Genomic DNA, 23691 nt, shown 5'->3' on the forward strand with positions numbered 1-23691 from the left:
TTACCAATTGTATGGCAGTGGTTACGGCTCACCTGAGGCATCTAGGATTCCGAGTGTTTTTGTATCTGGATGACTGGCTCCTTACCCCCACCTCCAGGCATCAACTAATTCTGTCCAGGGATCACACTCTCAATCTCTGCTCTCAGATAGGCATCACTATCAATTTTGAAAAGTCTGCATTGTCGCTATTGCAGCGTATCTCCTTTATCGGAGTAGAACTAGACACCACCACTGCCACAGTAAAATTGCCCCTGGACAGGATAACCACTCTCTGAAACCAGGTTTCAGACATTTTGCAGAGAAGAATAGTACCGGCCCATCAAGTACTGAAGCCACTAGATATCATGGCAGCTACGCTCATAGCAGTTCCTCTGGGACGTATGCACATGAGGATTCTTCAATGGTTACTCTTCACCCAGTGGTCTTACCAACAACTTCCCATGTCATTCTTAATCATTTTTATGAACTCTTGCAAGAAGGATCTTCGCTGGTGGTTGACCAGCCAACAAGTTACAGTGGGTTGACCATTTGTTTCTCCCCCGCCGTTAGCCACGGTGACCACAGACGTTCCTCTGATAGGGTGGGGGGGGGGGCTTTTTCAGGGAAGAGCAGTCCAAGGTACCTGCTCGGAGACAGAGTTACAGCTGCATACCACTGTTCTGGAGCTGAGAGCAGTGCATTTGGCATTGCAGCACTTCCATGACTCTCTGCATCTAGGGACGATTGCTATACAGATGGACAACATGTCAGTGGTCTGGTACATCAACAAGCAAGGTCAACAAGCAAGGGGGAACCAAGTCTTACCCCCTGTGTCGAGAGGCCTTGAGAATTTGGCAGTGGGCAGTATCTACCAGGTGCTTTCTGATAGCAATGCATATCCCGAGGAAATCCAATATGATAGCAGACAAACTGAGCAGAGCCATTCTTTTACCACATGAGTGGTCTCTCAAAGACGAAGTTGTGGGGATGATTTTCCGCAGATAAGTCCAGCCTTGCTGTGACTTGTTTGCATCCCCTATGAATGCCAAATGCAGAAGCTACTTTGCCCTGAATCCCCCTCCGGGGGACAGCCCAAGGGACTCGGTCGTACACGATTGGCCCTGGGACTCCTGAATGCCTTCCCACCTATACCCCTGATTCTGAAATTCTTGCAGAAAGCCAAAAGCCTGAGAAGGACTGTAATCTTAATAACCCCATTTTTGGCCTCGTCAGATTTGGTTCCCCTTCCTCTGACTCTATCAACTGGAGGAACCTTGGATTCTGGACCCAGTTCCAGATCTGCTGACACATTCATCAGGGGCCCTCCATCCCTCCTTTCGTTCTCTCGGACTGACAGCTTGGCTGCTCCGATTCCCAACCTAGTCAAGTCACACGATTTTTCTTCTGAGGTACAGCACATTCTTGTGTCTTTGCATAAGGCTTCCACCAGAAAGTTGTATGCTAGTAAATGGAATCGGTTTGCTTTTTTGGCTTCCCAAAATAACACTGATCCTTATGTTGCTCCGATTGCTAGTATCCTGGAATTCCTGTTTAAGCTTTTTCATGAAGGTGCTGCAGCTGCCACTATTAGAGTTCAATTGGCTGCAGTTTCCAATTTTCACCTCTGAGGTGAAGGTTCTAATTTGATGTCTCACAAATAATGTAGGGCCTTCCTCAAGGGTACCATTCGTCTTAGGCGGCCTGTTCGACAACCCTTTACTCTGTGGAATCTAAATTTTGTGTTGCCACAGTTTATTATTTCCCCCTTTGAGCCTGCATCATCCTGCCAGTTGAAGTTTCTTTCTTGGAAAACTATTCTCTTGGTGGCCATTACTTCAGCACGTAGGGTGTCTGAGCTTCAAGCCCTTTCTGTCATACCCCTATATTTGGTGTTCCATCCAGACAGAGTATCACTGAGGACTAATCCTTCATTCCTGCCAAAGGTGTGTTCCGAGACTAACCTGAATCAAACTATCGAACTTCCAACCTTTTTCAATAATCATTCTAATAAGTTGGAGTACATGTTGCATATGATGTCCACAGAGATTCTGTTTAGACAGGACAAAGGAATACAGAAGATCTGACCAACTCTTTGTATCTCATGCTGACACTAAGAAAGGATTACCAGTATCTAAAGTTACCCTTTCCAAATGGTTAACTGACTGCATTAAATTTATATACTCTTCAGCGAACCAAACATTAGAGCATGGTGTGAAGGCGCACTCCACTAGGGCTGTTTCCACTCAATTGCCTTTGGACACTATATGTGCAGCTGCCACTTGGTCTAAGCCGCATACCTTTACCACTCATTACAAAGTGGACAGGGCCTCCAGGGACAGGGCTTCCTTTGGTTCCACTGTCCTCAGGAATGTACTCCCTTGAGCCATCCAGAGTTAGGATGCTTGGGCCGCTACCCATGTGTAAGAATGAACGGCGAGATTGAACAACTTCACATAAAGAAGTTATGTACTTACCATAACCTTCCATGTGAGTTGTTCATCTCGCCTTCATTCTTGCATTCCCACCAGCCTTCCCCCTCCAGGGTCTCGAAGATCGCGTAGACTTGGGGTCTGGTGGTCTTGTTCTGGGACTTCTGACTACGGCTGGAGTATTTATTGAGTTACATCTGTTCATGCTGGGTTCAGCAAACTAGATATGAGGTAGGACAGAGAGCATCATGGGATAGGGACCTGGCCTCGAGCTACTCTGAGATCTTCAGCTGGTAAAGCAGCCAACTCGGAGCCAATGGATTGGCTGTGAACCCATGTGTAAGAATGAAGGCGAGATGAACAACTCACATGGAACGTTATGGTGAGTACATAACTTCTTTTTTTTACAAACAGCATCACAGTAAACAAAGCACAAAACTTATAGCAAGCTTAAAATTTTCAGTGTAAAATGTAACATATACAAAATAAATATTGCTCTAAATTGCCATATGAAGCAGATATGTTTGGGGACATCTTAAAGTGGGAGATGCATATAAACACAGAGGCATTAAATTCCAAAAGTGTAGTGTTTTTTCCTCTTACAGGTGCACTGCTTGATACAAACATGAAATAAATCCTGGAGGATTCAAAAAATACTCTTCAAATCACCAGCAACTCGCAGACTGCACTGGCTGGATTAGGTTAGGCCAACAACTGTACAAGGTATAGACCTAAACTGTGCAGGTTTATTACTCTAATTTAAGAACATTGTAGGCAGCCAGCTCACCATTACTTAAGTGGGCGGTTGCATAATGATTAAGGTGTTTACCTTACAAACAAAAGGTGCATGGTTTGATTCTCACATGGGGTAACTGGCTAGGCTTAAGTGGTCCACAAGGACAGTTAGCCTAGTACTAATCTATCTATCTATCTATCTATCTATCTATCTATCTAAGTAATGTGATGGCCCTGAAAAGTGCTTGCTAGTAACTGGTCAGCAAAGTTCTGAACCAGCTGTAGATTGTCAAGGGCTGTGCCAAGAAGCTGCAGGTGTTACAGTTGTCAAAAGGAAACCACTGCTCTAGTGACCACAATAAGATCATCTTGTGGAAGTTAAATCCAGCTTTGTTTCTTAAGTGATGATAACATACTGTATTATAACAGATAATGAGTTCCTCATTTTAGACCTGTCATCAAAGATATTTCAACCACAAGTGGTTTTGAATTTGTCACTCTCCCCCATAGGAAAAGGACTTCAGGCATGCCATTGGAGACCCAAAGCATTGTGTGTACTTCCATATTGCCTTTCCATTTCAGCTAATTACTACAGTGGATATTGTCACTGGCAGTGGATATGTTCCACATAATTCACAAGGAAATTCATGACTGGCATGCTTCCTTGGGGAAAGTAGGAGGTACAACTGTTTGTAATTAGCATCACAGTGATAACCTAGACCCTTGCCTTCTTTTTCTTTTGGCTGTTCCCATTAGCGGTCGCCACAGTGGATTATCTGTTTCCATTTCTTTCTGTCCCCTGTATTTTGCTCTGTCACACCAACCACCTGCATGTCCTCTCTTAAAAATTATGGTCAACAGATTTTTCTGTAGTGGTGATAGGAGGACCAAAGGGTTAAGAGAGGAAATTACAGTTGAATAGATCATTAACATAAGCACTAATTAACCAGAAAGGGTAAGGGCCCAGCCTGCAAATTGTTGTCTGCATTAAGACTAAGGACAAGAACTTGGAGTAACTGGATGTTATCAGGAAACCAATAAAGCACCCTGAATCACTGCTAGATTAGGCACACTGTTTATTAAGCCGAACAGTTCAGTAAAACACACACAGTAACGCTGAAAGTAATGCCCATACGTAAATTTACCGAGGGACCAAACAAAGCCAACCGTGGGTAAATTTAGCATTACCCACACCCAGAAGTGGGTTATTGCTATTATACCATGACATTATTTAAGAAAAGAAACTATTACTTTTCTTAAATAATGGCATAGTATAATGCCTGTTTACTGCCCTTCCGCAGATGTCTGGCATCCGCGGCAGTTCTGATGTACTGCGCGCCTGCGCAGTACATCAGAGCTGTGGGCAAAAGCAACGGAGAAAGCAAGATCTCCGTTGCTTTTTTTTAGTGTTTCGCTATGTTAAATGAGTTTAACATAGTGAGACAGTTTTAAAATAAGCAACGGAGATGTCCGTTGCTTATTTTAAAACTGTCTCGCTATGTTAAACTCATTTAACATAGCGAAACACTAAAAAAAGCAACGGAGATCTTGCTTTTTCTGTTGCTTTTTTTAAAACACTGTCTCGCTATGGTAAATGGGTTTAACATAGCGAGACAGCTTTAAAATAAGCAACGGAGATCTCCGTTGCTTATTCTCGCTATGTTAAACCCATTTAACATAGCGAGACAGTGTTTTAAAAAACCGAGTTATACTAATGGAAAAAAATCCGGGTGACCGGACCTTTTTCCATTAGTATAACTCGATTTACAACGGGCACGCTGGCCAATCAGCGTGCACGTTTTGGGGGGGGGTCATGGTATAATAAAATATATACATACATAGTGCCATAGGATATCCAAATTAGAGAATGGGTGACTTGGTGACACAGAAGTCATTTTGCAATCAGAGTCGGCAAAGATGTCATTTTTTATCTTCCCCTCTATGCTATAAGAACTGTCAGGAGTCTGTACTCCTCCGAAAAGTAAATATATCATTTTGTAGGCAGTCAACTAGATGTACTATCCAGAACAGTTGTATTAATTTTATTTTTTGTGATAAATTGTTTTTCATAGCCAGATATTGGTTTGCACTGGAACAGAGCTATAACAGTAGTACTTAAAGATATGTGGTCTGTAAAATGAGAATGCAGGAGGTAGTAGACAAGTAGAAATTTAGATATTAATCCTTCAGTGCATTCAGATGTTGTCGTGGACAAGGTTTATGGGTAATGGGAAGTACAATTTCCTGCATTGATCATTCTCATTCCTTTTGGGGTATTTACTGTGCTGCCTAGTAAAAAAATAGACACTGAGCAATACATTATTTTTGTTGACCACACATCTTAACTGATATTCATATGTAGTGCAAGCCAGCATTCAGTGTTGACAAATGCTTGTTTTTCTTGTTACTGCCTTTAAGTACAAGTACATGCAATCTAAAGGAATGCACAGTTTTTCAAATAGTTCATTTATGAAGATCAGCAGGAGAGTGCATTGCCTGGTATTTATCTTATTTTTTTTAATTTTAGGGAGGATATAATTTACAGGCTCTCGCTGAGGGAGTCAGTGCGTCACTGAAGATTCTACTTGGGGATCCTTGTCCTAGACTGGCTGTGCCCTTTACCCCTTGTCAAAGGTAAGGTATAAGGGTTAAACTTGCTTTTTTAGGTTCTGGTATAGTGGTGTTTATTGATAATGACTGAAATCATTTGGGCTTTTGCAGAGTAGGATTCTGTCAGAGGTTCAGTCATTTTTGTTTATTTTCACTTTGACGTATTAGTCCCACTCGACAGTGGCTTCTTTTCAGGGGAGGTCTGAGAATTAGGTTATATTTTGGTAGTATGCTAAGCAACTTCCACTACTCCTTTCAGTAAATAACATTGGATCTTTTTACTTCCATCTGAATTCCTATCAAGTCAGGCAGATGAGGCCAGTTTAACATCTCATCCGAAGGATGGCACCCTCAGGAGTGCAGCCACCTCCCTTATGCTGCAACTGCAGTGTCACTACTGAGAAATTAATACAGCTACCTGTTGTAGGAACAAAATCCACTGCCTTCTGCACCAAAGATGGGCTTGCTACCTGTTGAGCTATGGAGACTGTGGAAATAATTTTTTAATACAGGCAGCAGATAGTAAAGATACATTGTGCTGTTTCCTTGCACTGAAAAAAAAAAGAAAGCTTCCCTGGTTTTGATCACTGCATTCCTAAACAACTGATGAGGCTTATGGACATCTTTCCAGTAGGAAATTGCAGTTCAGTAGCTGCTACTTAAGCAAAGTAAAATAAAAAGTGTAGATTGCTCTTTCCATTAGGGCTTTTGTGCCACTTCAAAAGGGAAAGGTTTGAATAAATACAGCAGCTGGTTGAAATCTCTTCACTTCAGTCTTACTTTTACCCTCTAAGAAGCAGGGTTTATATCAAAAACGGTGTAAACTGTAGTATATTCTTTTATTATGAGGCTGTATCTAATCATTATTGTTTTCTTTAAATTAGCATTGAACTTGCTTATACCCCTCCCCGTCTGCAATCGCACCTACAAAAACATTAACTTTTATAATTACTTAAACCAGTGACATTATTGGACGGCTTTCCCATACTGTTGTATGGCCTTTTTTTCCAATTCTTCCAAGAGCATTTAATATCCACCCAAGGCTTGTAAGCTCCTTTGATATTTTCACTGCATGCAGCTTACACTGTTTTCTGATCTAGCTGCACTTCAGAGAGTCAGAGAAGACTGTATTTGGTCTGTTAAGTAGGACATTAGCATGATGAGTGATCTGCAGACTTGCTAATCTAAACTAGCTCTGCAAGTTGTGTGTGTGTGTGTGTGTGTGTGTGTGTGTGTGTGTGTGTGTGTATATATATATATATACACACACACACATATATATATATATATATATATATATATATATATATATGTATGTATATGTAGAGATGTATACGTGTGTGTGTGTGTGTGTGTGTATATATATATATATATATATATATATATATATATATATATATATATCTATATATATATATATATATATAATTTTTTTAACTGGATTTCTAAAAGATGGCTCTTTTTTACATTTGCATTTGGCATGTATTCAGGGTTCTTGGGTTCTTTCTTACTTTTTACCTTATAGCTAAGGAGACTGTCAGGAATCTCATTTGGAACAGTGGGTACTGCTGGGAGATTAACAATGGTCCCCTTTAACTTGATTTTCTCATGTACACCAGGTACAAGTTTACAATCACCTATCCATTTAAAGGTTGCGAGGAAAGTACTCTAGTTGATATGTAAGAGCAATCTATAAAAGGTGGTAAACTAATTTCCTGCTTGATATGCATATTGAGAGAATACAATTGTAATTATGCTTAAATGTTATAGAATCCTTTGGTAAGCTTCTTATCCCCCCCCCCCCCAACTCTTACTGGATTAGAACTCCTCCCTAACTAGTACATCACACTACAGCATTACACAGTTATCGCACACGTCACAGAGCTTATTGCTCTTTACCTCTTTTTTTGACACTAGTTCCGTAATTATGCTTAAATGTTATAAAATCCTTTGGTAAGCTTCTTATCCCCCCCCCCCAACTCTTACTGGATTAGAACTCCTCCCTAACTAGTACATCACACTACAGCATTACACAGTTATCGCACACGTCACAGAGCTTATTGCTCTTTACCTCTTTTTTTGACACTAGTTCCATACAAGTCTCACTTTCCTACTTCATCACCCAATTTGTCTCCTCTTTCTGCTTCAGCCACTTCCTTGTTGTAGGTATTTGCCAGCAACTGTTCACTGTAATGGAACACTGCAGTGAATACTTAGTAGTTGCCTGAACTAACAGTTTGGATTTGTCCTGTGTGCCATCCCCAGTTGAGCATGTTTTCCAGAAACTCTTGTGCTTAGAGATGCACATGTCATATATCAGTGCAAACAATGATGTCACATTCACTGTAAAAATAGGCATAACTCTGAAGCTTTGTTCTTTGTGGTACTTGCACAGTCTGAATTTTGATCCAAGTCATATAAGTATAAAAAGTTCCTGCATCCAGTTTATAAAAGCAAATGTTCTGATTGCCCATTTGGCCATAAAATAAGCCAAGACATGCAACTGGTATTGTTCACGCCAGAGATATCAGCATAGTGTGAAGTACTGCATAAGTACCAGTGATTTAACCTAGTCACCCCTGCAAAATGTTTTTGGTCATCGATGTAAAGAATGAGACAAAATGCATGACACATAGATGTACACAAATGTGTTTCACCTCCTTTTTCAGAAGAGGACAGTTTTCCCATCTTTTGAGATGGTTTTCATCCGTGCATACTGTATGAACATGTGGATGTATAAATGTAATTATATACTGCTTTCAATTTCAGATTGCACTTAGAATTGTAATTCTTGAAGTGGCAGTATTTTCAGTAGATAGAGCACTGCAGCACTTCTGTTAGAACAAATTAAAATGGATAACTTTTCAGAAGTACCTTTCAGTTCTTGCATTACATTACTTTTCAGTTCTGAAATTTCTAAATATCTACTAGGTATTCATAACCTCTTCCAGATTTTCAGTACTTGGAGGATTCTGTGTCCTACACTGCTGATGATGTACTTGGAATAACATCTGATAACGAGCCTCTTGTCTTTTCATCTGGACTTTATTAACACCCTCCTTTGGAAATGTTTCCTGGGAGCAATTCTTTGGGTATCTTATCTTCCCCGAATTCATCCACATTTATGTAGGCAGTACATACATAGCCACTGTGAGGACTTGTTCATCTAGAACAGATGTTTCCTTAGTGTTTTCCATATACTGTATATTGTGACGTCCTCACTCTGGGCCAGTAATTAAAGAGTCTCAATCCTCACCACTGACACTGGAGAGGCATGTTTACTTGGAATACAAATGAATGCACTGCATATTTCCAGATGCAGACCTCCCTGCATCAAGCACTCAGTATTTCCAGGTGCAGACCTCTCTGTGTCAAGCACAATTTCCCTTAAGAGCACGCAGGGAACACACAGCCTGGGGTCTGGGTTTCTCTGTTTGTCTCCCTCCAGGTCCCCATTAAGGTTCCTCACTGGCACAGCTTCAGAGCTAAGTCCTCAGCCGAATGCCCAAGCCAAGTCCTCCACCACTCTCTGTGAAACCAGTGCTTTATGTCTGCCCAAGTAGACGCACATGCTCACACAAACACACACACACACTGAGATTTAATTTTCACATGCATGCACACACCTGGGAAAGGCTGGCACAGATTACCTGCTCTACCAGCTTTGCCCAGACTGTAAGTTAGATTCACTGCCACCAGTCATTTACTGTAAGGCTCTTAAAAGGGTATCCAATTGTACTGAGTGAAATTAATATTAATACAGATGGTAATGTTTACCAAATAGCCAGGCTTTCAGGAGTGGACAGAGTTATCACCAAATAAATTTGTGCAAATACTCTCAAAACTTAAATACTTTTCTAAAAGGACCAGCCACAATGAAAAGTTTAAATATATTTAATAATAATAAAAGAACATGAAAATACAAAATATTTATTCACAGTAAACACCAGAGTTTCATTCACAGGAAATATTAAAAATAACACAGATGGAAAGTTTCACAAGGTTATAGAAAAACAGTATTTAGCTAATTTCACTGTCTATTCCTGATTAACTAAAATAATTATTGTTCCTACTTGCTGAATAGAGCAGGGCAAGATAATTTGGGTGAGAGGTCCTTGTCAGATCCAAGACAGAATACAGAATGCCCCTGAGACTTCAGTCTCCTCTGACATTAAAACATCATTTCTGTACAGAATTATATCACGTACATGTGGTCATCTGACTTATTGTTCCTATGCTATCACCAACACTAGAAGCTGACAGGATTTTAGCACCTGTATGTTACCATACACACAGCTTTGTTCAGATAAAACCATAACACGCTTCCCTTCTTCCTATAGGAGCTAATAAACCAAACTTAGAGATGTTGCATCTATGGCTTCATTCAAAACTGAGAGATAACATCTTTTCTGCCTAGGCCCAGTAGTTTAATTTTCTTACTTTTTTTTGAAGTTTAAGATTAACCTCTTCCCTTCTAGTATATGCTGTTGAAATGTATACATTTAATTCAGTTACAATAATGCAGGGACATTTATTTGCTTTCTAGCAGGGCACACTGTTCCATTTTAACACAAGCAAATCTTCATCACAAGCATGTGTACAAATCGGTTTGCTATACAAATGACATAATTCTTTACAAAATTCTAGCTAGCTGGGCTGGTATCTATTACACATCCACTGCCCTACTTCTCCTGACATGGCTGGCAGTACCTCCTATCATCACATATATAGACTACCTCGAATGCTTACAATGTAGGAATAGCTCTCAACCAGTCAAGGACAAATCTCAACAGAATCAGGAACAAGTCCAGAAGTAATCAGGAACACTTTTAAAATATTAGCACTATTAACTTGAGACATTGACAGAATAAGAGAATATGAATTAATGTGCACTTTCTTAACTAAAAGAATTATACAGCTCTAATTACCATCATTATTTATTCAGTGAAATTCACCAACTTTTCTCCATCAATTAGCAGTTTTAAGAAGGACCGACCTAAAACTTGAGTCAAAATCAAGGACAGTTGAGAAATATGATTGCTTGTAAATAACACCTTCGGAATTTTTCTGACTAGAACTGTGCTGAATTGTCATACTCTCTCTTTTTTCATCTCTGGAACAAGACCTTTTTATTGACTGATTTTTTTGCTTCTGTATATCTTACATTTAAATTTGATTCTTATTAGCTAGTAAGGATGTTGATGCAGAAGTCAGATACTTTTCCATTTGCAATCCATTAGTAATTGAGCAGATGAGAGGGCCCGTGCTTTCAAGCAAAGAATATCAGTATTCCAATAAAGCTAAGTTACAGTCTACCCAAGGGTCTCTGTTAATGCTATTTGATTTCTTTACAAGATTGTTGACATTATGCACTGCTGTGAACCTGACATTTAGACTGTGCATAATTGGGATTAGAGCAACATGTTGAAACTCCCATTACAATGAAAGTCTGTGTAACTACTTGCATGCATACTAGAGACCTTAATCTGATTATTGTCAGAGCTGGAAGTCAGTACCTGGAAAATATCATTTTTGTTGCACTGAAAGCAAATCCTAAAAATCAGATTGCAATTTTTTGATACTGAAGAAGATCTCTGAAGTTTATTCCCTGGTTTTCTTGGAAGAGACTTAGAATTCATTTTTTTCTTTTGTACTGTTAATGTGATGAAATTTGTTTGCAAAGCATTTCTAAGTCCTTTGTTCTGTTTTCTCAGCCATCCATTCATCCATCCATTCACAAGTCCTTTTCGCCATTTTTGCACATGGGGTTGGGGTGTCACTTCAGCAGTGACAATATCTAGAGCCAAGGATTACACGACCGGGTAGCTATCCCTGCCATGTTAGTTCTTCCATACTACACACTCACATGCGCACTCACCTATGGTCAATTTGGAGTATCTAGTTCACCTACTGCATGTGTCTTTGGAATGTGAGAGGAAACCGAAGCACCCAGAGGAGACGCACACAATCACAGGGAGGACATGCAGACTTTGCACAAATGGCATCCCAGCTGAGAATTGAACCAAAATAAGGATAATTATATATATATATTTATCACAAAGGCTAGTGATACTATCAGTAGAAACAGCCACACAGAATGCCAATGCTGTTCATCATATTGATCACTGCTGCAGTAGCCTTAGCTACATGGGTTATATCCTGCCAATGATATGACAGCTGGCGAACTCCCAAAGCTTCAGGGGGACCTTCCACACACCTAAACTGTGAAGTAGTTTGAGCAGAGTTGACTAAAAGGCAGCTCTGGGTGCTAAGACCTTCAGAGCTTTACTGCCACTTAAGAGTACACTCCACCGAGACTTTTGAGGATAGACTGTCAGCTTGTGCTTATAAGTTCCCTTTTAGGGGAAAAAACTTCCATTTTTTTAGTTTTGTTGACGTTTCATTACTTTCCTTTTCAGGAAAGTTATTTTAAAGATATGAATGCTGTGTTTTAATGGACTATCTTAATACTATAACATACTTTTAAATGGAGCTTTCATTTTTTCTGTCAATTTAAAAGTAGTATAAAGTAACTGAAAACATTTTTCTGTGGAGAAATTGCATTTATTTTTGTGTCTGGCATAGTTTTTTAAATGCTTTTTACTGTTTTTTTTTCTGTCAAAAAAGTAACTTTTATGGACTGGTAGTGTTCACTGGCAATTATTGCTTATCTTCTGCTGGAAATAGGTAGCAATGTTGCCTTGACTATGGAACAGACTACCAGTCCCATGGGTCAGTCCTCCTTCCAGCCACAAAAAGAAAAAGTTATGCATACAGTTTTTGCCACAGTAGTAGGCTAGCAATTTGTCTCAGCCAGAAGGGTAACTCTGCTGTGACCATTTGTTGTACGTCAGACCACTCATCTTTTACCCTGGATCTCTCTGGTGTAGCATCTATCGCTACTGTGGAGCACGGGTTAGCCACATCTTCTGCAGCTGTTGGAGTCCCCTTAGTGAGTGAGGAAGAGCCACTCTTGTCTGTTTTGTGAGAGAGAGCAGGGAAGGTTTCCCTGTAGTGCCACATTGTTTTGCCTATCTCTGGGGAAGCAGCTGCTGCCATTAGTAACACGGTTGGCCCAATTTTGCCTTTTAAAAAGAAACAGAAAACCAAGCATGTATCTACTCATTATCAAATTTCTTTGGATATGAGTAGTTTACTGGGTCTGGCTCGGGTTTAGTTCTGGCTATTGGTCCTTCTTGTAAAATAGTTTCTAGTAAAAGAAACAGGGATTTTTCTTTTTCTGAAGAAATTAAAAATTTTGAATCTGAACAGAAAGATGCAGGGGGATGATGCAGAGTTTTTTTTTCCTCAGATTTCTCAGTCAGACTCTGAAGGTAGCTCAGTGTCTTCTCTCTGTGGAGGTTTCTCTTTCTCTGAGACTATTACTAGAATGTGCCACTGTTTTCAATGGGAGAACACTGAGGTTTCTCAGTCCCTCAGAAAATACTTTGTGTTGTTACAGAAGGATGTTCTAGAACCAACACCCATTCCTCCTGTTCTGTCTGCTTTAGAGGATGTGTGTGTTACTGCCTGCAGTTTTTCTGACAGTCTGACAGCTGTATCCAAAAAGGCAGATAGGAGGTATAAAGTTCCTCAGTCTTTTACATTTTTATACACTATTCCCAAATCTGACTCAGCACTTAATTACAGTCCTACTATTTCTGATAAGGATGGGAAAATTATTGATAGGTATGTAAGGGTGGGGAAATTATTGATAGGTACAGGAAAAAAGTGTATACTTCTGCAAATTTGATTTTCAAAATTTTGAATTGTCAGACTCATGTATTATGAAAATGCAGGAAAATTTTATCTGCAGTTCTTGTGAGGAAAAATCTGCTTTAAATAACTTATTGTACTCTCACCACTCATTGCTTGCAGTATGTGTATGGCTGTTGAAACTTCTTCCACGGTTATGGCCACTGGTACTGGAGGTTTACATGGCTGCATTCACAAAACCTCCCAAATAATGATAAAAATAAGATTTTAGATTCTCCCTTGGATGCAGATTTAGTGTTTGGCCCCTCTTCTACAGAGGTGATCAAAAAGTGTGATGAAAGGGGCAACCTGATCCATGGAATCTGTAAGATTTTTCAGCCTCTTTTTCCAAATTGGCCAAAGGATTTTATATCTCCTCATTCAATTTTTGGCAAAAAAGACACAAAATAGTCTCAACAAAATTCAGGTAAACAGTCATTTGACAAGAATTGGCAAGAGGGTTCCAATAAGAAATCTCAAACCTTCTAAAACAAAGGACAGTCCAACAAGTCTAAATGACTATTCAGTAGAACTTGTGACCACCTCCCACCCTGGCCCCCTTTTTCTTCCAGAAAATGTAAATCTCCATGTTTTTCTTTGACGACTGATAGTTTCAGAGAAATGGGTTCTTAAATCATCAAGTTTACAGATGGCAGTGGGAGGGAATGCCTCCTTTCCAGGGGTGGTTATTCCTCACCTTTCCAGGGGGGGTTATTCCTCATCCTCCATATCAGAGACTCATTTCCACCTGTCCTTCATCACATGCTGTCCCAAGGAGTGATAGAACCAGTTCCTCCTTCCCAGGTTGGGGAAAGATTTTTACTCAAGGATGCTGGTAGTACCAAAGAAAGAAAATGTTTGGAGACTAGTTCTGGATCTTTCTTTCCTAAACCTGTTTGTGGTACTGCCCAAATTCAAAATGATGTCACTTCACAACCTGTTACCTCTTCTTCCTCTTTCAAGTACCCTGATAACACTAGACTTAAAAGATGGTTATCACATTCCTGTTCATCCAGATTTCAGGTGTTTCTTAATTTTTTTGTGACAGTACTCTGCCTTTCAAAGGGTGTTCACTAAGTTCCTGGTTCCAGATCTGATGTTGTCTTTTCTATCTGTTCCTCGTATGAGGTCTTTGAACTGACCTTGGCCACTTCTTAAGCGTTGGATCCAGTTAGTAGGCTCCTCCTCCCACCCATCTCTGTGTATTGAGTGAGCTACCTCAAATCTCGTTTGATGGCTCTTGGTGCTTAGGAATGTTTTATCAGAAATTTTGTTAGGAAATAAGTACTTTTTTTTTGGGGGGGGGGGGTAACATTTTTGTATTCCTCCCTTTTCTGTAGTGCTTTCTTCTTATTGTTCCCTACTCTATTTTATCCTTTGTCCTTTTTCTCTGCATTTGTCTTTCACTCCGTACTGAAGCTTAGTAAAAACAAATATGTAGCTTTGCTTCTTTAGGGTAATATTTACTTAAAGGGATACTTCATTTGTCAGTATGGTTAATCTCTTTATCTGTCTGTTCCGTGTGGCTGGCAGACAAGCTCTTCGAATTTAAAAAAAAGTGCATAGCTTGTTCTCATAAGCTACCAAATTCAGATGCTAAGTGTGTATACTGCCTTGGGCCTTCGCAACTGAACATTTCCTGCTCAATCTGCGAGGCCTTTAGTCAGTGGGCCATTAATGAAAGACTAAATAAACTCTATCTAAAGAGGCTCCTTCAACCTTCTACAGGAGGGAAAAAAACTTCTTGACCAGGAAAGTCTGCTGCTTCTTCCCCTTCTCCATCTTTTTCAAAACAGAGGTCTAATAGACCCAAAAAGAAGCAAAGGGACTTTGGTAAAGAAAAGGAGTGGTCAGAATTAGCTAAGAAGAGATCTCAAGATCAGGCACCTTCATTGGCTCTGGCGCCTAAGATTTCTAGACCTTGGAAGCTAGCACTTTTTTCAGATCTGATAGTTATTGGGTCCCATACCCCTCCTAGATTTTGTCCAAATCCTGTCACCCCTAGACTCCAGTCTCCAATTTTACAGGACAGATCTTGTTTTACCTGCAGACCACCTTCCTCTACTTCTCTTAGGTCCGCTAGGACTTCTTGGAGCCTCACTGAAGCTGACATGGACAAGGATGAAAAAGAGATTCCTTTGGACTCTAATCCAATTGAGGGTTTCCTGGCTCCAGCCATTGTCGGATCTGGAGGAACCACTTCTTCCCCTCACTCTTTATTGGCTCCTTCCCCTATCTGACCTTTATGATTGGAGCCCTTGGATCAGAGTCTTGCCCAGGATAGAACTGCAGTGGAGGCGCCGTGCTTCCTTGACTCCAGTGAGTTCTCTGGAGTCTTCTCTGACTATGTCGGACCTGTCAGAGTCTTGAAGCTGGACCATTGGCATTGACTCTGACAGGGGAGGATCACATCTGATGTCTTCGATCCTTTCCTCCCTCTGTGAGCATTGGCACTTGATAGTTCAGCTGAGGTGTCAGCCGTGAATCCCAACTGAATAATGTCTAGGGTTGAGCCACATTTGGGAGTTTCTGCTCTTACAGTATGGCTCCTCAGGTCTGTATTGAGCTCGATGTGTGAGGCTTTCAAGAGTGTAATCTCTCAATGTAGATAGAGGCCTGTCCTTTCTGAACTGGATCCAACCCTTCCCCATAGGATTTCCCAAGGCCAACAGCCTACTCCCCTTGTTCCATCGGGACAGCCAGTTTCCAGGTCCTTTGAGTCCATTCTCTTAGGAGAGGCTACGTCAGTTTCCAACTTATCTCCTGAACAAACCTGACAAAGAAGTACATAGGAAATACAAATCCCTACCAACAACATTGATTTTTATAAGGGAGAAGGTTCTCCTAGATACCCCTTCGAGGATGTTTTGAAGTTCATGCAGAAAGAAGGTTGGTTCTCCCAAGTCCCTTCTGTGGAGGGGTCTGTTTTTCTTGAGGTTTTCTTTAATAGTCCATCTATTTCTTGGGGAAGTCCCCCTAGTCGATGAGATGATAGACTTGATCTCCTCCCAGATGTGGAAGTAGCCAGATACAGCCAAGTCTTTTTCCTTGAAGCCAGACAAGTTTTTGATTGCTCTCAAAGACTGTCCTCATTGGAGCAAGTATCTTGCAATAGATTTTGTAGTAGTCCATCCACCAAATAGGCTGTTGTGTGAGTTGGACAGATATGGGAAGCTTGTGTATGTCTCATCTACCTTTTCAGTGGGAGTGCTAAATTATTTTGCTCATATTATTTGTTTTCAGGGGGTTTTGATAAAGAAAATATTCACATTTCTCCCATGGAACTTGTCTGTGGATCAAAGAAAACCTGTTGATTCACAGCTGGCTACCCTACAGTCATTATGCAATGCCTGTATGCACCTTGTCTCTAATGCCAGAGAGGAATACATCTAGAGCAGCTGGCAGAGGTGTTTCCATAATAAGGCATTTATGGATGTGTCTTTCAACTTTGCAGAACATTTCAAGACCTCCTTCATCGATGCCTCATGTAATGGGCCAACTCTTTTTGGTCCCAAGGTTAAAAAGACTATCTCAAGAAGTGAGAAGTATGATAAAATCCCTATCTACCAGTAGGATCAAATTCTCTACCCCTCAAGTGACCTTCTCCAGAAACCAGAAGGGAGGAAAGAGAATTTGGTTTCATAAATCACAGGGCTTTGCATCTGATACTTTGGGAGAAAGTGCCCCCAAGGCAGAAGGGGAAACGCTTATAATGGACATTGTCCAAGGAGTGGAGGTGGCCGGCAAAACCAGGGCTTCAGAGAAGCCTTTCCAGCACTCTTAAATGTTTGTCTGACTGTCACACTCTGGAGACAGTTGGGGACACTTATCCCTGCACCCAGCAACCTGGACATCTGTAAGTCAAGACAAATGGGTGCAGAGGATCATAACCAGAGGCTGTTTCATTCCATTCCCCACCCTTCCATGCCCAAAAAGAATTCCTGATGTGCCACCCTCAAAGGGAAGAAGCCTCTTCAGAAATAAGGAAGCTCCTAAGAAATCAAGTCATTTAAGAGGTCTGTCCAGACTAGAAAGGATCTAGAATTTACCCGAGATTCTTTAGTGCCAGAGAAAAACAGGGACCAAAGGCCAGTTTTGGACCTAAGCTACTTGAAGAACAAGTTTGTGAAGCAAACAAAATTCCATATAGTCACGGTTCAGTCCTCTTACTGAGGAAGAATGACTGGATATGCTTGATAGATTTGCAGGATGCGTACTACTATATAAAGATGGACAGATGTTCCAGGAAGTACCTTCACTTCCAGTTGGGAGCCACTCATTTCCAACTTAGAGCTCTACCTTTTGCTCTCATCACAGCCCCCCTTATGTGTACCAAGTGTATGGCAGTAGTGGCAGCTCATTTATGACTGTAGGGCTTCTGGATATTCCCATATCTGGATTACTGGCTGGTCACTGCCCCTTCCAAGAATCTACTTGTTACTCCTTGTTCCAACTGTGCACAGACTGTGTGATTATAGTGAATCTAAAAAAGTCCAAGCCACAACCAGTTCACATACTAGAGTTCATCAGCGTACTTTTGGACACAAAACATCACCTAGTAAAGCTGCCTTGAATAAGAATTGCATCTTTTCACTAGTAAGCCCAAGAAGTCTTCTCACTGCCACCAGCAAGAATAAATTTTTGCCTTCTAGGCTCCATGGCAACTTCCATTGCGTTTGCACCACTAGCCACATTCTAAATGCGAGTTCTTCAGTGGACACTGGCAGTTCAGTGGTCAATCAGGAAACAGACCATACCTTTTTTGTTAAACATTTACAGAGTACACAGACAGTGGTGGCTAGACTTTCTGCATTGTCTACAGGAACGTCCTTTCATTCTTCCCCTCCAAGCCACAATTGCCACCGATGCCTCCCAGCTCCAGTGTGGGGGGGGGGGGTCACTAAGGCAAGGGATGAGGAAACCTGTGCATACTGCCTACTCGAATCTGACTTAAGCATTTGGTAAAATATCCCAGTCAGGCATGGTCAACAAACTTACAGAAGTAGGTATAAACCCCTTTATAACACACTGGATAACTATCTGGCTCACTGATAAGACCAAGGAGGTTAGAATTGCTGAGAACTCCATAAAGAGGCCAGTCACCAGTGGAGTCCCCTAGGGCTCTGATCTAGACCCACTCCTCTTTGGCATGTACTTCTTAGATGTCAAAGCCAATGTGAAAGGCCTCTGGCTAACCAAGTTTGCAGATGATTACAAACTGGGAGCAGTTATTGAATCCCCCTAAGATGAAAATGCCCTTCAGAAAGGTCTAACACAGACAAACTCTTGGTGCCAAAGCCATGACTTTTAAGCTCAATATCAAGAAATCTATTGTATCTTTTGGGAAGTCTACCACCCCGGTTAACTGTCATCAATAAAACACTCCTAAAAGTTGATCCATTAGTCAGGGATCTGGGAACCCATGTTGATAGCAACTTAGCTTTCGACCAACTTGTGTCCGAGGTAGTAAGAAAATCCTTCTGTATTGCTCAACTTATAAGCAAGGCATGGCATCTAGGTCCAGAGAGGTCGTCATACCACTGTACTCTGCCCTCATCAGACCCATAGTAAAGTATAATGCCCCCTTCTGTATGTACCTGCCCAGACTCACCATTTAAAATGTCCACAGAAGTTCCTTCTTAAAAGAATACAGGGAGTAAACGCAATATCTTATGCGGATCACCTCACAGCCCTGTCTCTCTACTCTGTATCATACAGACTTTTGAGAGGTGTCTTTGTCTGGCATGCAAGGCATCCCTGCACTCTTGTTTTGATAAATCTTTTGCACATCCACAAAATAAATAGCATCACAACTACTAGATTAGAAGACAAAAATTTTGCTTGTGACATAAATAGGACATGTTGGAGAGAGAGATACATTTCTCAGAGAACTTCCATTCTGTGGAACAGGATACCCATCCATTTGAAACGGAGTTCCTCCATATATCTATTTAAGCGCAACTTAGATCAGTAGATGGGTAATTGGAAAATTGCCTCTGGTCTTCGTGCCTATGATATAGGCAGTTAGTAAATCATCCGCTATATAAATCAAATTTGTGGATCACATTTGCGTTGCATGACTAGGCTTATAAGGGTCCTATTAGTCATTAGCCTAGTAGAAACCTATGAACCTATTGTCTGGGAAACAGTCCAAGTCACATGGTCCCAAACAGAGGCCAGTTTTCACCTATTTTGGAAATGAGAACAGTTCTAGTATTGCAGGCCTTTCAGGACATGCTCCCCTTGGGTGTGGGTTGACAGTGTGGCAATTGTTTGGTACATCAGTAAGCCAGAAGGAGACGGATCTTATCCACTGTGTCAAGAAGCCATGAGAGTGTCGCAATGAGAGATATATTCTTGCTGCTTTCTAATAACAGCACATATCTCAGCGAAATCCAGTATCCTGGAGGACAAGTTGAGTAGGTCTGTTCTCCCTCAGGAGTGGTCCCCAAAATCATTTGTAATGAAGTGGATTGTCAGCCATTGAGGTCGACCTTGTGACCTCTTCATCTCTCTCCACAACAAGAAATGCAGCAAGTTCTTCACTCTTAATTTCCTAAGAGGGGAGTCACCTGAGCATGTTGCAACATACCATTGGCCCCCAAGTCTCCTTTATGCCTTTCCTCCTATGCCCCTGATTCCAAAGTTTGTACAGAAAGCATTGGCAGTGAAGGTCACAGTCAGCCTCATAGCCCGTTATTGGCCTCAACAAGTGTGGTTTCCTTTCGTCTTGCCTCATCTAGTCCCCACCCTCCCAGGGTATTGGCTTGGACCCTGATCCTTCTCTCTCACCTGTTGGGATCACCTCATCCGATCAGCCAGTCCTTCAAACTGACTGTGTGGTTTCTCCAGTTATACAGATAGTACGACATTCCAGGTTTGCATCTTCATTTGTCCCCATTTTGCCCTGTTCTCAAACACCCTCTACTAGGAAAATTTACAAGAGCAAATGGAATTGGTTTTCTGTTTGGACAATTGGAAAAAATATTCTGCCTTTCTCCACCTTTCCTTCAGCAATTTTGGACTTCCTCATCCATCTTTTTCAATGTGGAGCCAGCTATTCCACCATCAAAGTCCAGTTAGCTGAAATATCCTTTTCCCACGTAGATGAAAATCATATGTCTGTTGCATCTCTTAGATTATCCAAGACTTTCCTTGAAGATGCTTTTCTACTATGGCATCTGTTTAGAGATCCAGTTCCTTCATGGCATATTACTTTTCTACTACAGACATTGATAGGTCCCCCATTCAAACTTGTTGCTAGGGTTGAGCTTAAGCTTTTATCATGGAGATTTTATTTCCAGTGGCTATCACTTCTTACAGGAGAATTTCTCGGCTACAAACCCAGTCCTCAAAACCTCTGTACCTAATTTTTCTCAAAGGCAGATTGTCCCTGAAAACAACCCCTCTTTTCTTCCTAAGGTGACTAATTTCTGAATCACCTATTAATCAGCTTGAATTGCCCAACCTCCTAACCTACAATCAGCTCTACCTCTGTCATTCTATCTATTACCTCCCCAATAAGTGTCCTGCCCTCAAAAACCTAGTACAACATCACTCAGCCAAAAGGCCTCTTAGATCATCAAGCAAACTACTACTAGAAGTCACCAACAGCTACAGTAGCTTTGGAGATGCACTATATAGTAGTTCAGTGGCTAGAAAATTGAACTCTGTCCCTACAAGCATTCAAAACACATCATCCAAAGCCTACTTTAAAGACCTCATCAGGCAACATCTCAAGGAAAGTTGGCAGTGTCATGATTGCTCCCCAGGCTAGTGAAAGCGGATAACACATACATAAAAAATCTAGAGCACTTGATAATATTTTCAATCTTACTCACAAACACTGGCTAATCTACAATGTATGTACTGTACCTGTGTATATTAATTACCTTTATTTTTAAAATTAATATTTTTTTGTTTGTTCTCTCCACTGTAACTGTTTGTGCCGCATACCACTGTAAAAACATGTCTCCTGTAATTTGTGTGTATACTGATCATGTCTAAATAACTAAATGTGTCTGTAATTTTTCTTTGTGGAGCTTTTCTCCCCAGGCCTCTGCTGAAAAAGGGCCTTTTCGGCTCAGACACCCCCGGTTAACAAATGTAAAATAAATAAATAAATAAATAAAATAAGTCTTCCAGTGTTCACAACTTTTTCAAACAAGAGTGAATATACTTTGCATTTCCTAGAAGTTCATCATCAGTTACATTTTTATTTACAACAGACAAAACCTTTCCAAAAATCTGACCAATTATTTGTATCTTTCTAAACTGCTAAATTGGGAGAAGCAGTATCAAATGTCACTCTCTTGTGAAGGTTGTTGCAGTGCATTTCATTTATCTATCAAGAAAGAGCTGGTCTACCCACCATCTCCCCCAAGAAACTATCATCTTAGGTGATTTCAATATTGACTGGCAATCCTGTTCTGGCAACAATCCAACCCATCATGTACACCTTCATGGCTTCACCCAACTAGTCCAGTCACCAACCAGGATAAATAAAAACTCCAGCTAGCACACTACCCTGGATTGGATACTAGTCAGTAAGAGCCCCCCAGTCATATATAACAGGCTGCTTATCAGATAGCCTCAGTGATCACTCCTCAACATTCCTACTCAAAAAATACCTATACCAAGCTAAACCTTTCATCTACCGTCAAATACGTAAAAAACTAAACTTTAACCCACTCACATTCATCTCATCCCTCAAAGAATGTAGCTGGCATCCTCTAAAGTACCTCAGTCTAGATGACACAGTTGAATTTTTTAATACTACCTTCCTGAACATCCTTAATTACCATGCCCCCATAAGATTTTCCAGAACCAAAGCACAACCCTCCCCATGGCTACAGAAAACCACTAAGTCAGAAATGAAAAACAGGGATAAAGCCTGGGAGCACTGGTGCAAAACCAAACCCCCTCAGCTAGACAGAAATTCCTAGAACTACGCAATAGAGTCAAAAAGCTAATAAAACAGGACAAATTCCAATACTACCAGTCTGCCCTAGAGTCCTCACAACACAGCCCCAAACAATTCTGGTCCTCCATAAACTCCATCCTCCACCCAGGTAAAGTCAGTACCCCTCCTCCTAACATCCCTCACTCCTCAGAAAATATTGCTACCTCATTCAACACGCACATCACCCAAACCGTACTATCACTAGCTAAGCAACACAACCCCCCTCCCCTCCAACCCACACCTTCAACTAGTAATCTCCCCACTGCCTTCTCTTTTTCTCCTGTACCTACCTCCAACATAAAAAACTCTTAACTAAACTTAAACCCACCAAATTAGCAGCAGACAACCTCCCAAGTGAATACCTACAAATCGCAGCTGATGCTCTGGCCTACCGAGTATCCATCTTGATTAACCGATCTCTGTCAGAAAGTTACGTTCCCACAATGTGGAAAGTATCACATATAATTCCCCTACACAAAGGTGGACCCTCCACAGAACTAACCAATTGCTGCCCCATAGCTATTCTCTCTCCACTGTCCAAAATACTAGAGAGATGCATACACTCTCAGGTCTCAGACTACCTACTTACTAACAACCTCCTTTCCAGTACTCAGCATGGTTTCCAACCAAACCATAGCACCACCTCTGCCTTACTCTCCTTTACTAACACTATCCTTCAGCATAAAAACAATGGCTATCTCTCCTCTGCTACTTTCCTAGACCTATCTAAAGCATTTGACATGGTCCCACACAATTTATCTCTGTCCTCAATAACCTATCCTTCTCACAATCAGTCATCAACTGGTTTCAGAGTTACCTGTCTGACCGCCAACAATCCGTTGTATGGCAGAATGACATATCTCCCCAACTACTTGTCTCCATAGGGGTTCCCCAAGGATCCATCCTTGGACCCCTACTCTTCTCAGTTTACACCAATAATCTAGCCTCTGCCACATGGCACACTCATACAATACACAGATGACTCGACCATCATCTGCTCAGCCCAGTCCCTACCCAAACTGCAAAAAGTCACACAGTAAGCCTTTTCCTCTGTTGAAACATGGTTATCCGATGCCCAATTAATACTCAACCCAAATAAAACTAAACTACTCATCTTCCAACTCACCAAACATACTCAAAACAACTCTCACTTTAACATCACAGCAAAAGACAACACCACTATATACCCAACTGAACACACCAAATTGCTAGGAGTGGAAA

The 23691-nt window shown here is 41.0% G+C and overlaps 1 protein-coding gene across 5 annotated transcripts in view; it reads left to right on the forward strand.

Annotated features, from left to right (window-relative positions):
* Positions 1 to 23691, forward strand: part of HDAC6 (histone deacetylase 6) — a 1533697-nt gene that overhangs the window by 645180 nt on the left and 864826 nt on the right. For all 5 annotated transcript variants that reach the window (XM_044080374.1, XM_044080376.1, XM_044080377.1 and 2 more), the window contains exon 14: positions 5671 to 5777. In XM_044080374.1, coding sequence (XP_043936309.1) covers positions 5671 to 5777 — 107 coding nt within the window. The remainder of the gene's footprint in view (positions 1 to 5670; positions 5778 to 23691) is intronic.

Source organism: Protopterus annectens, chromosome 8.part0 (genome assembly GCF_019279795.1).
Source record: "Protopterus annectens isolate FY-2018-M chromosome 8.part0, PAN1.0, whole genome shotgun sequence".
Lineage (NCBI taxonomy): Eukaryota > Metazoa > Chordata > Ceratodontiformes > Protopteridae > Protopterus > Protopterus annectens.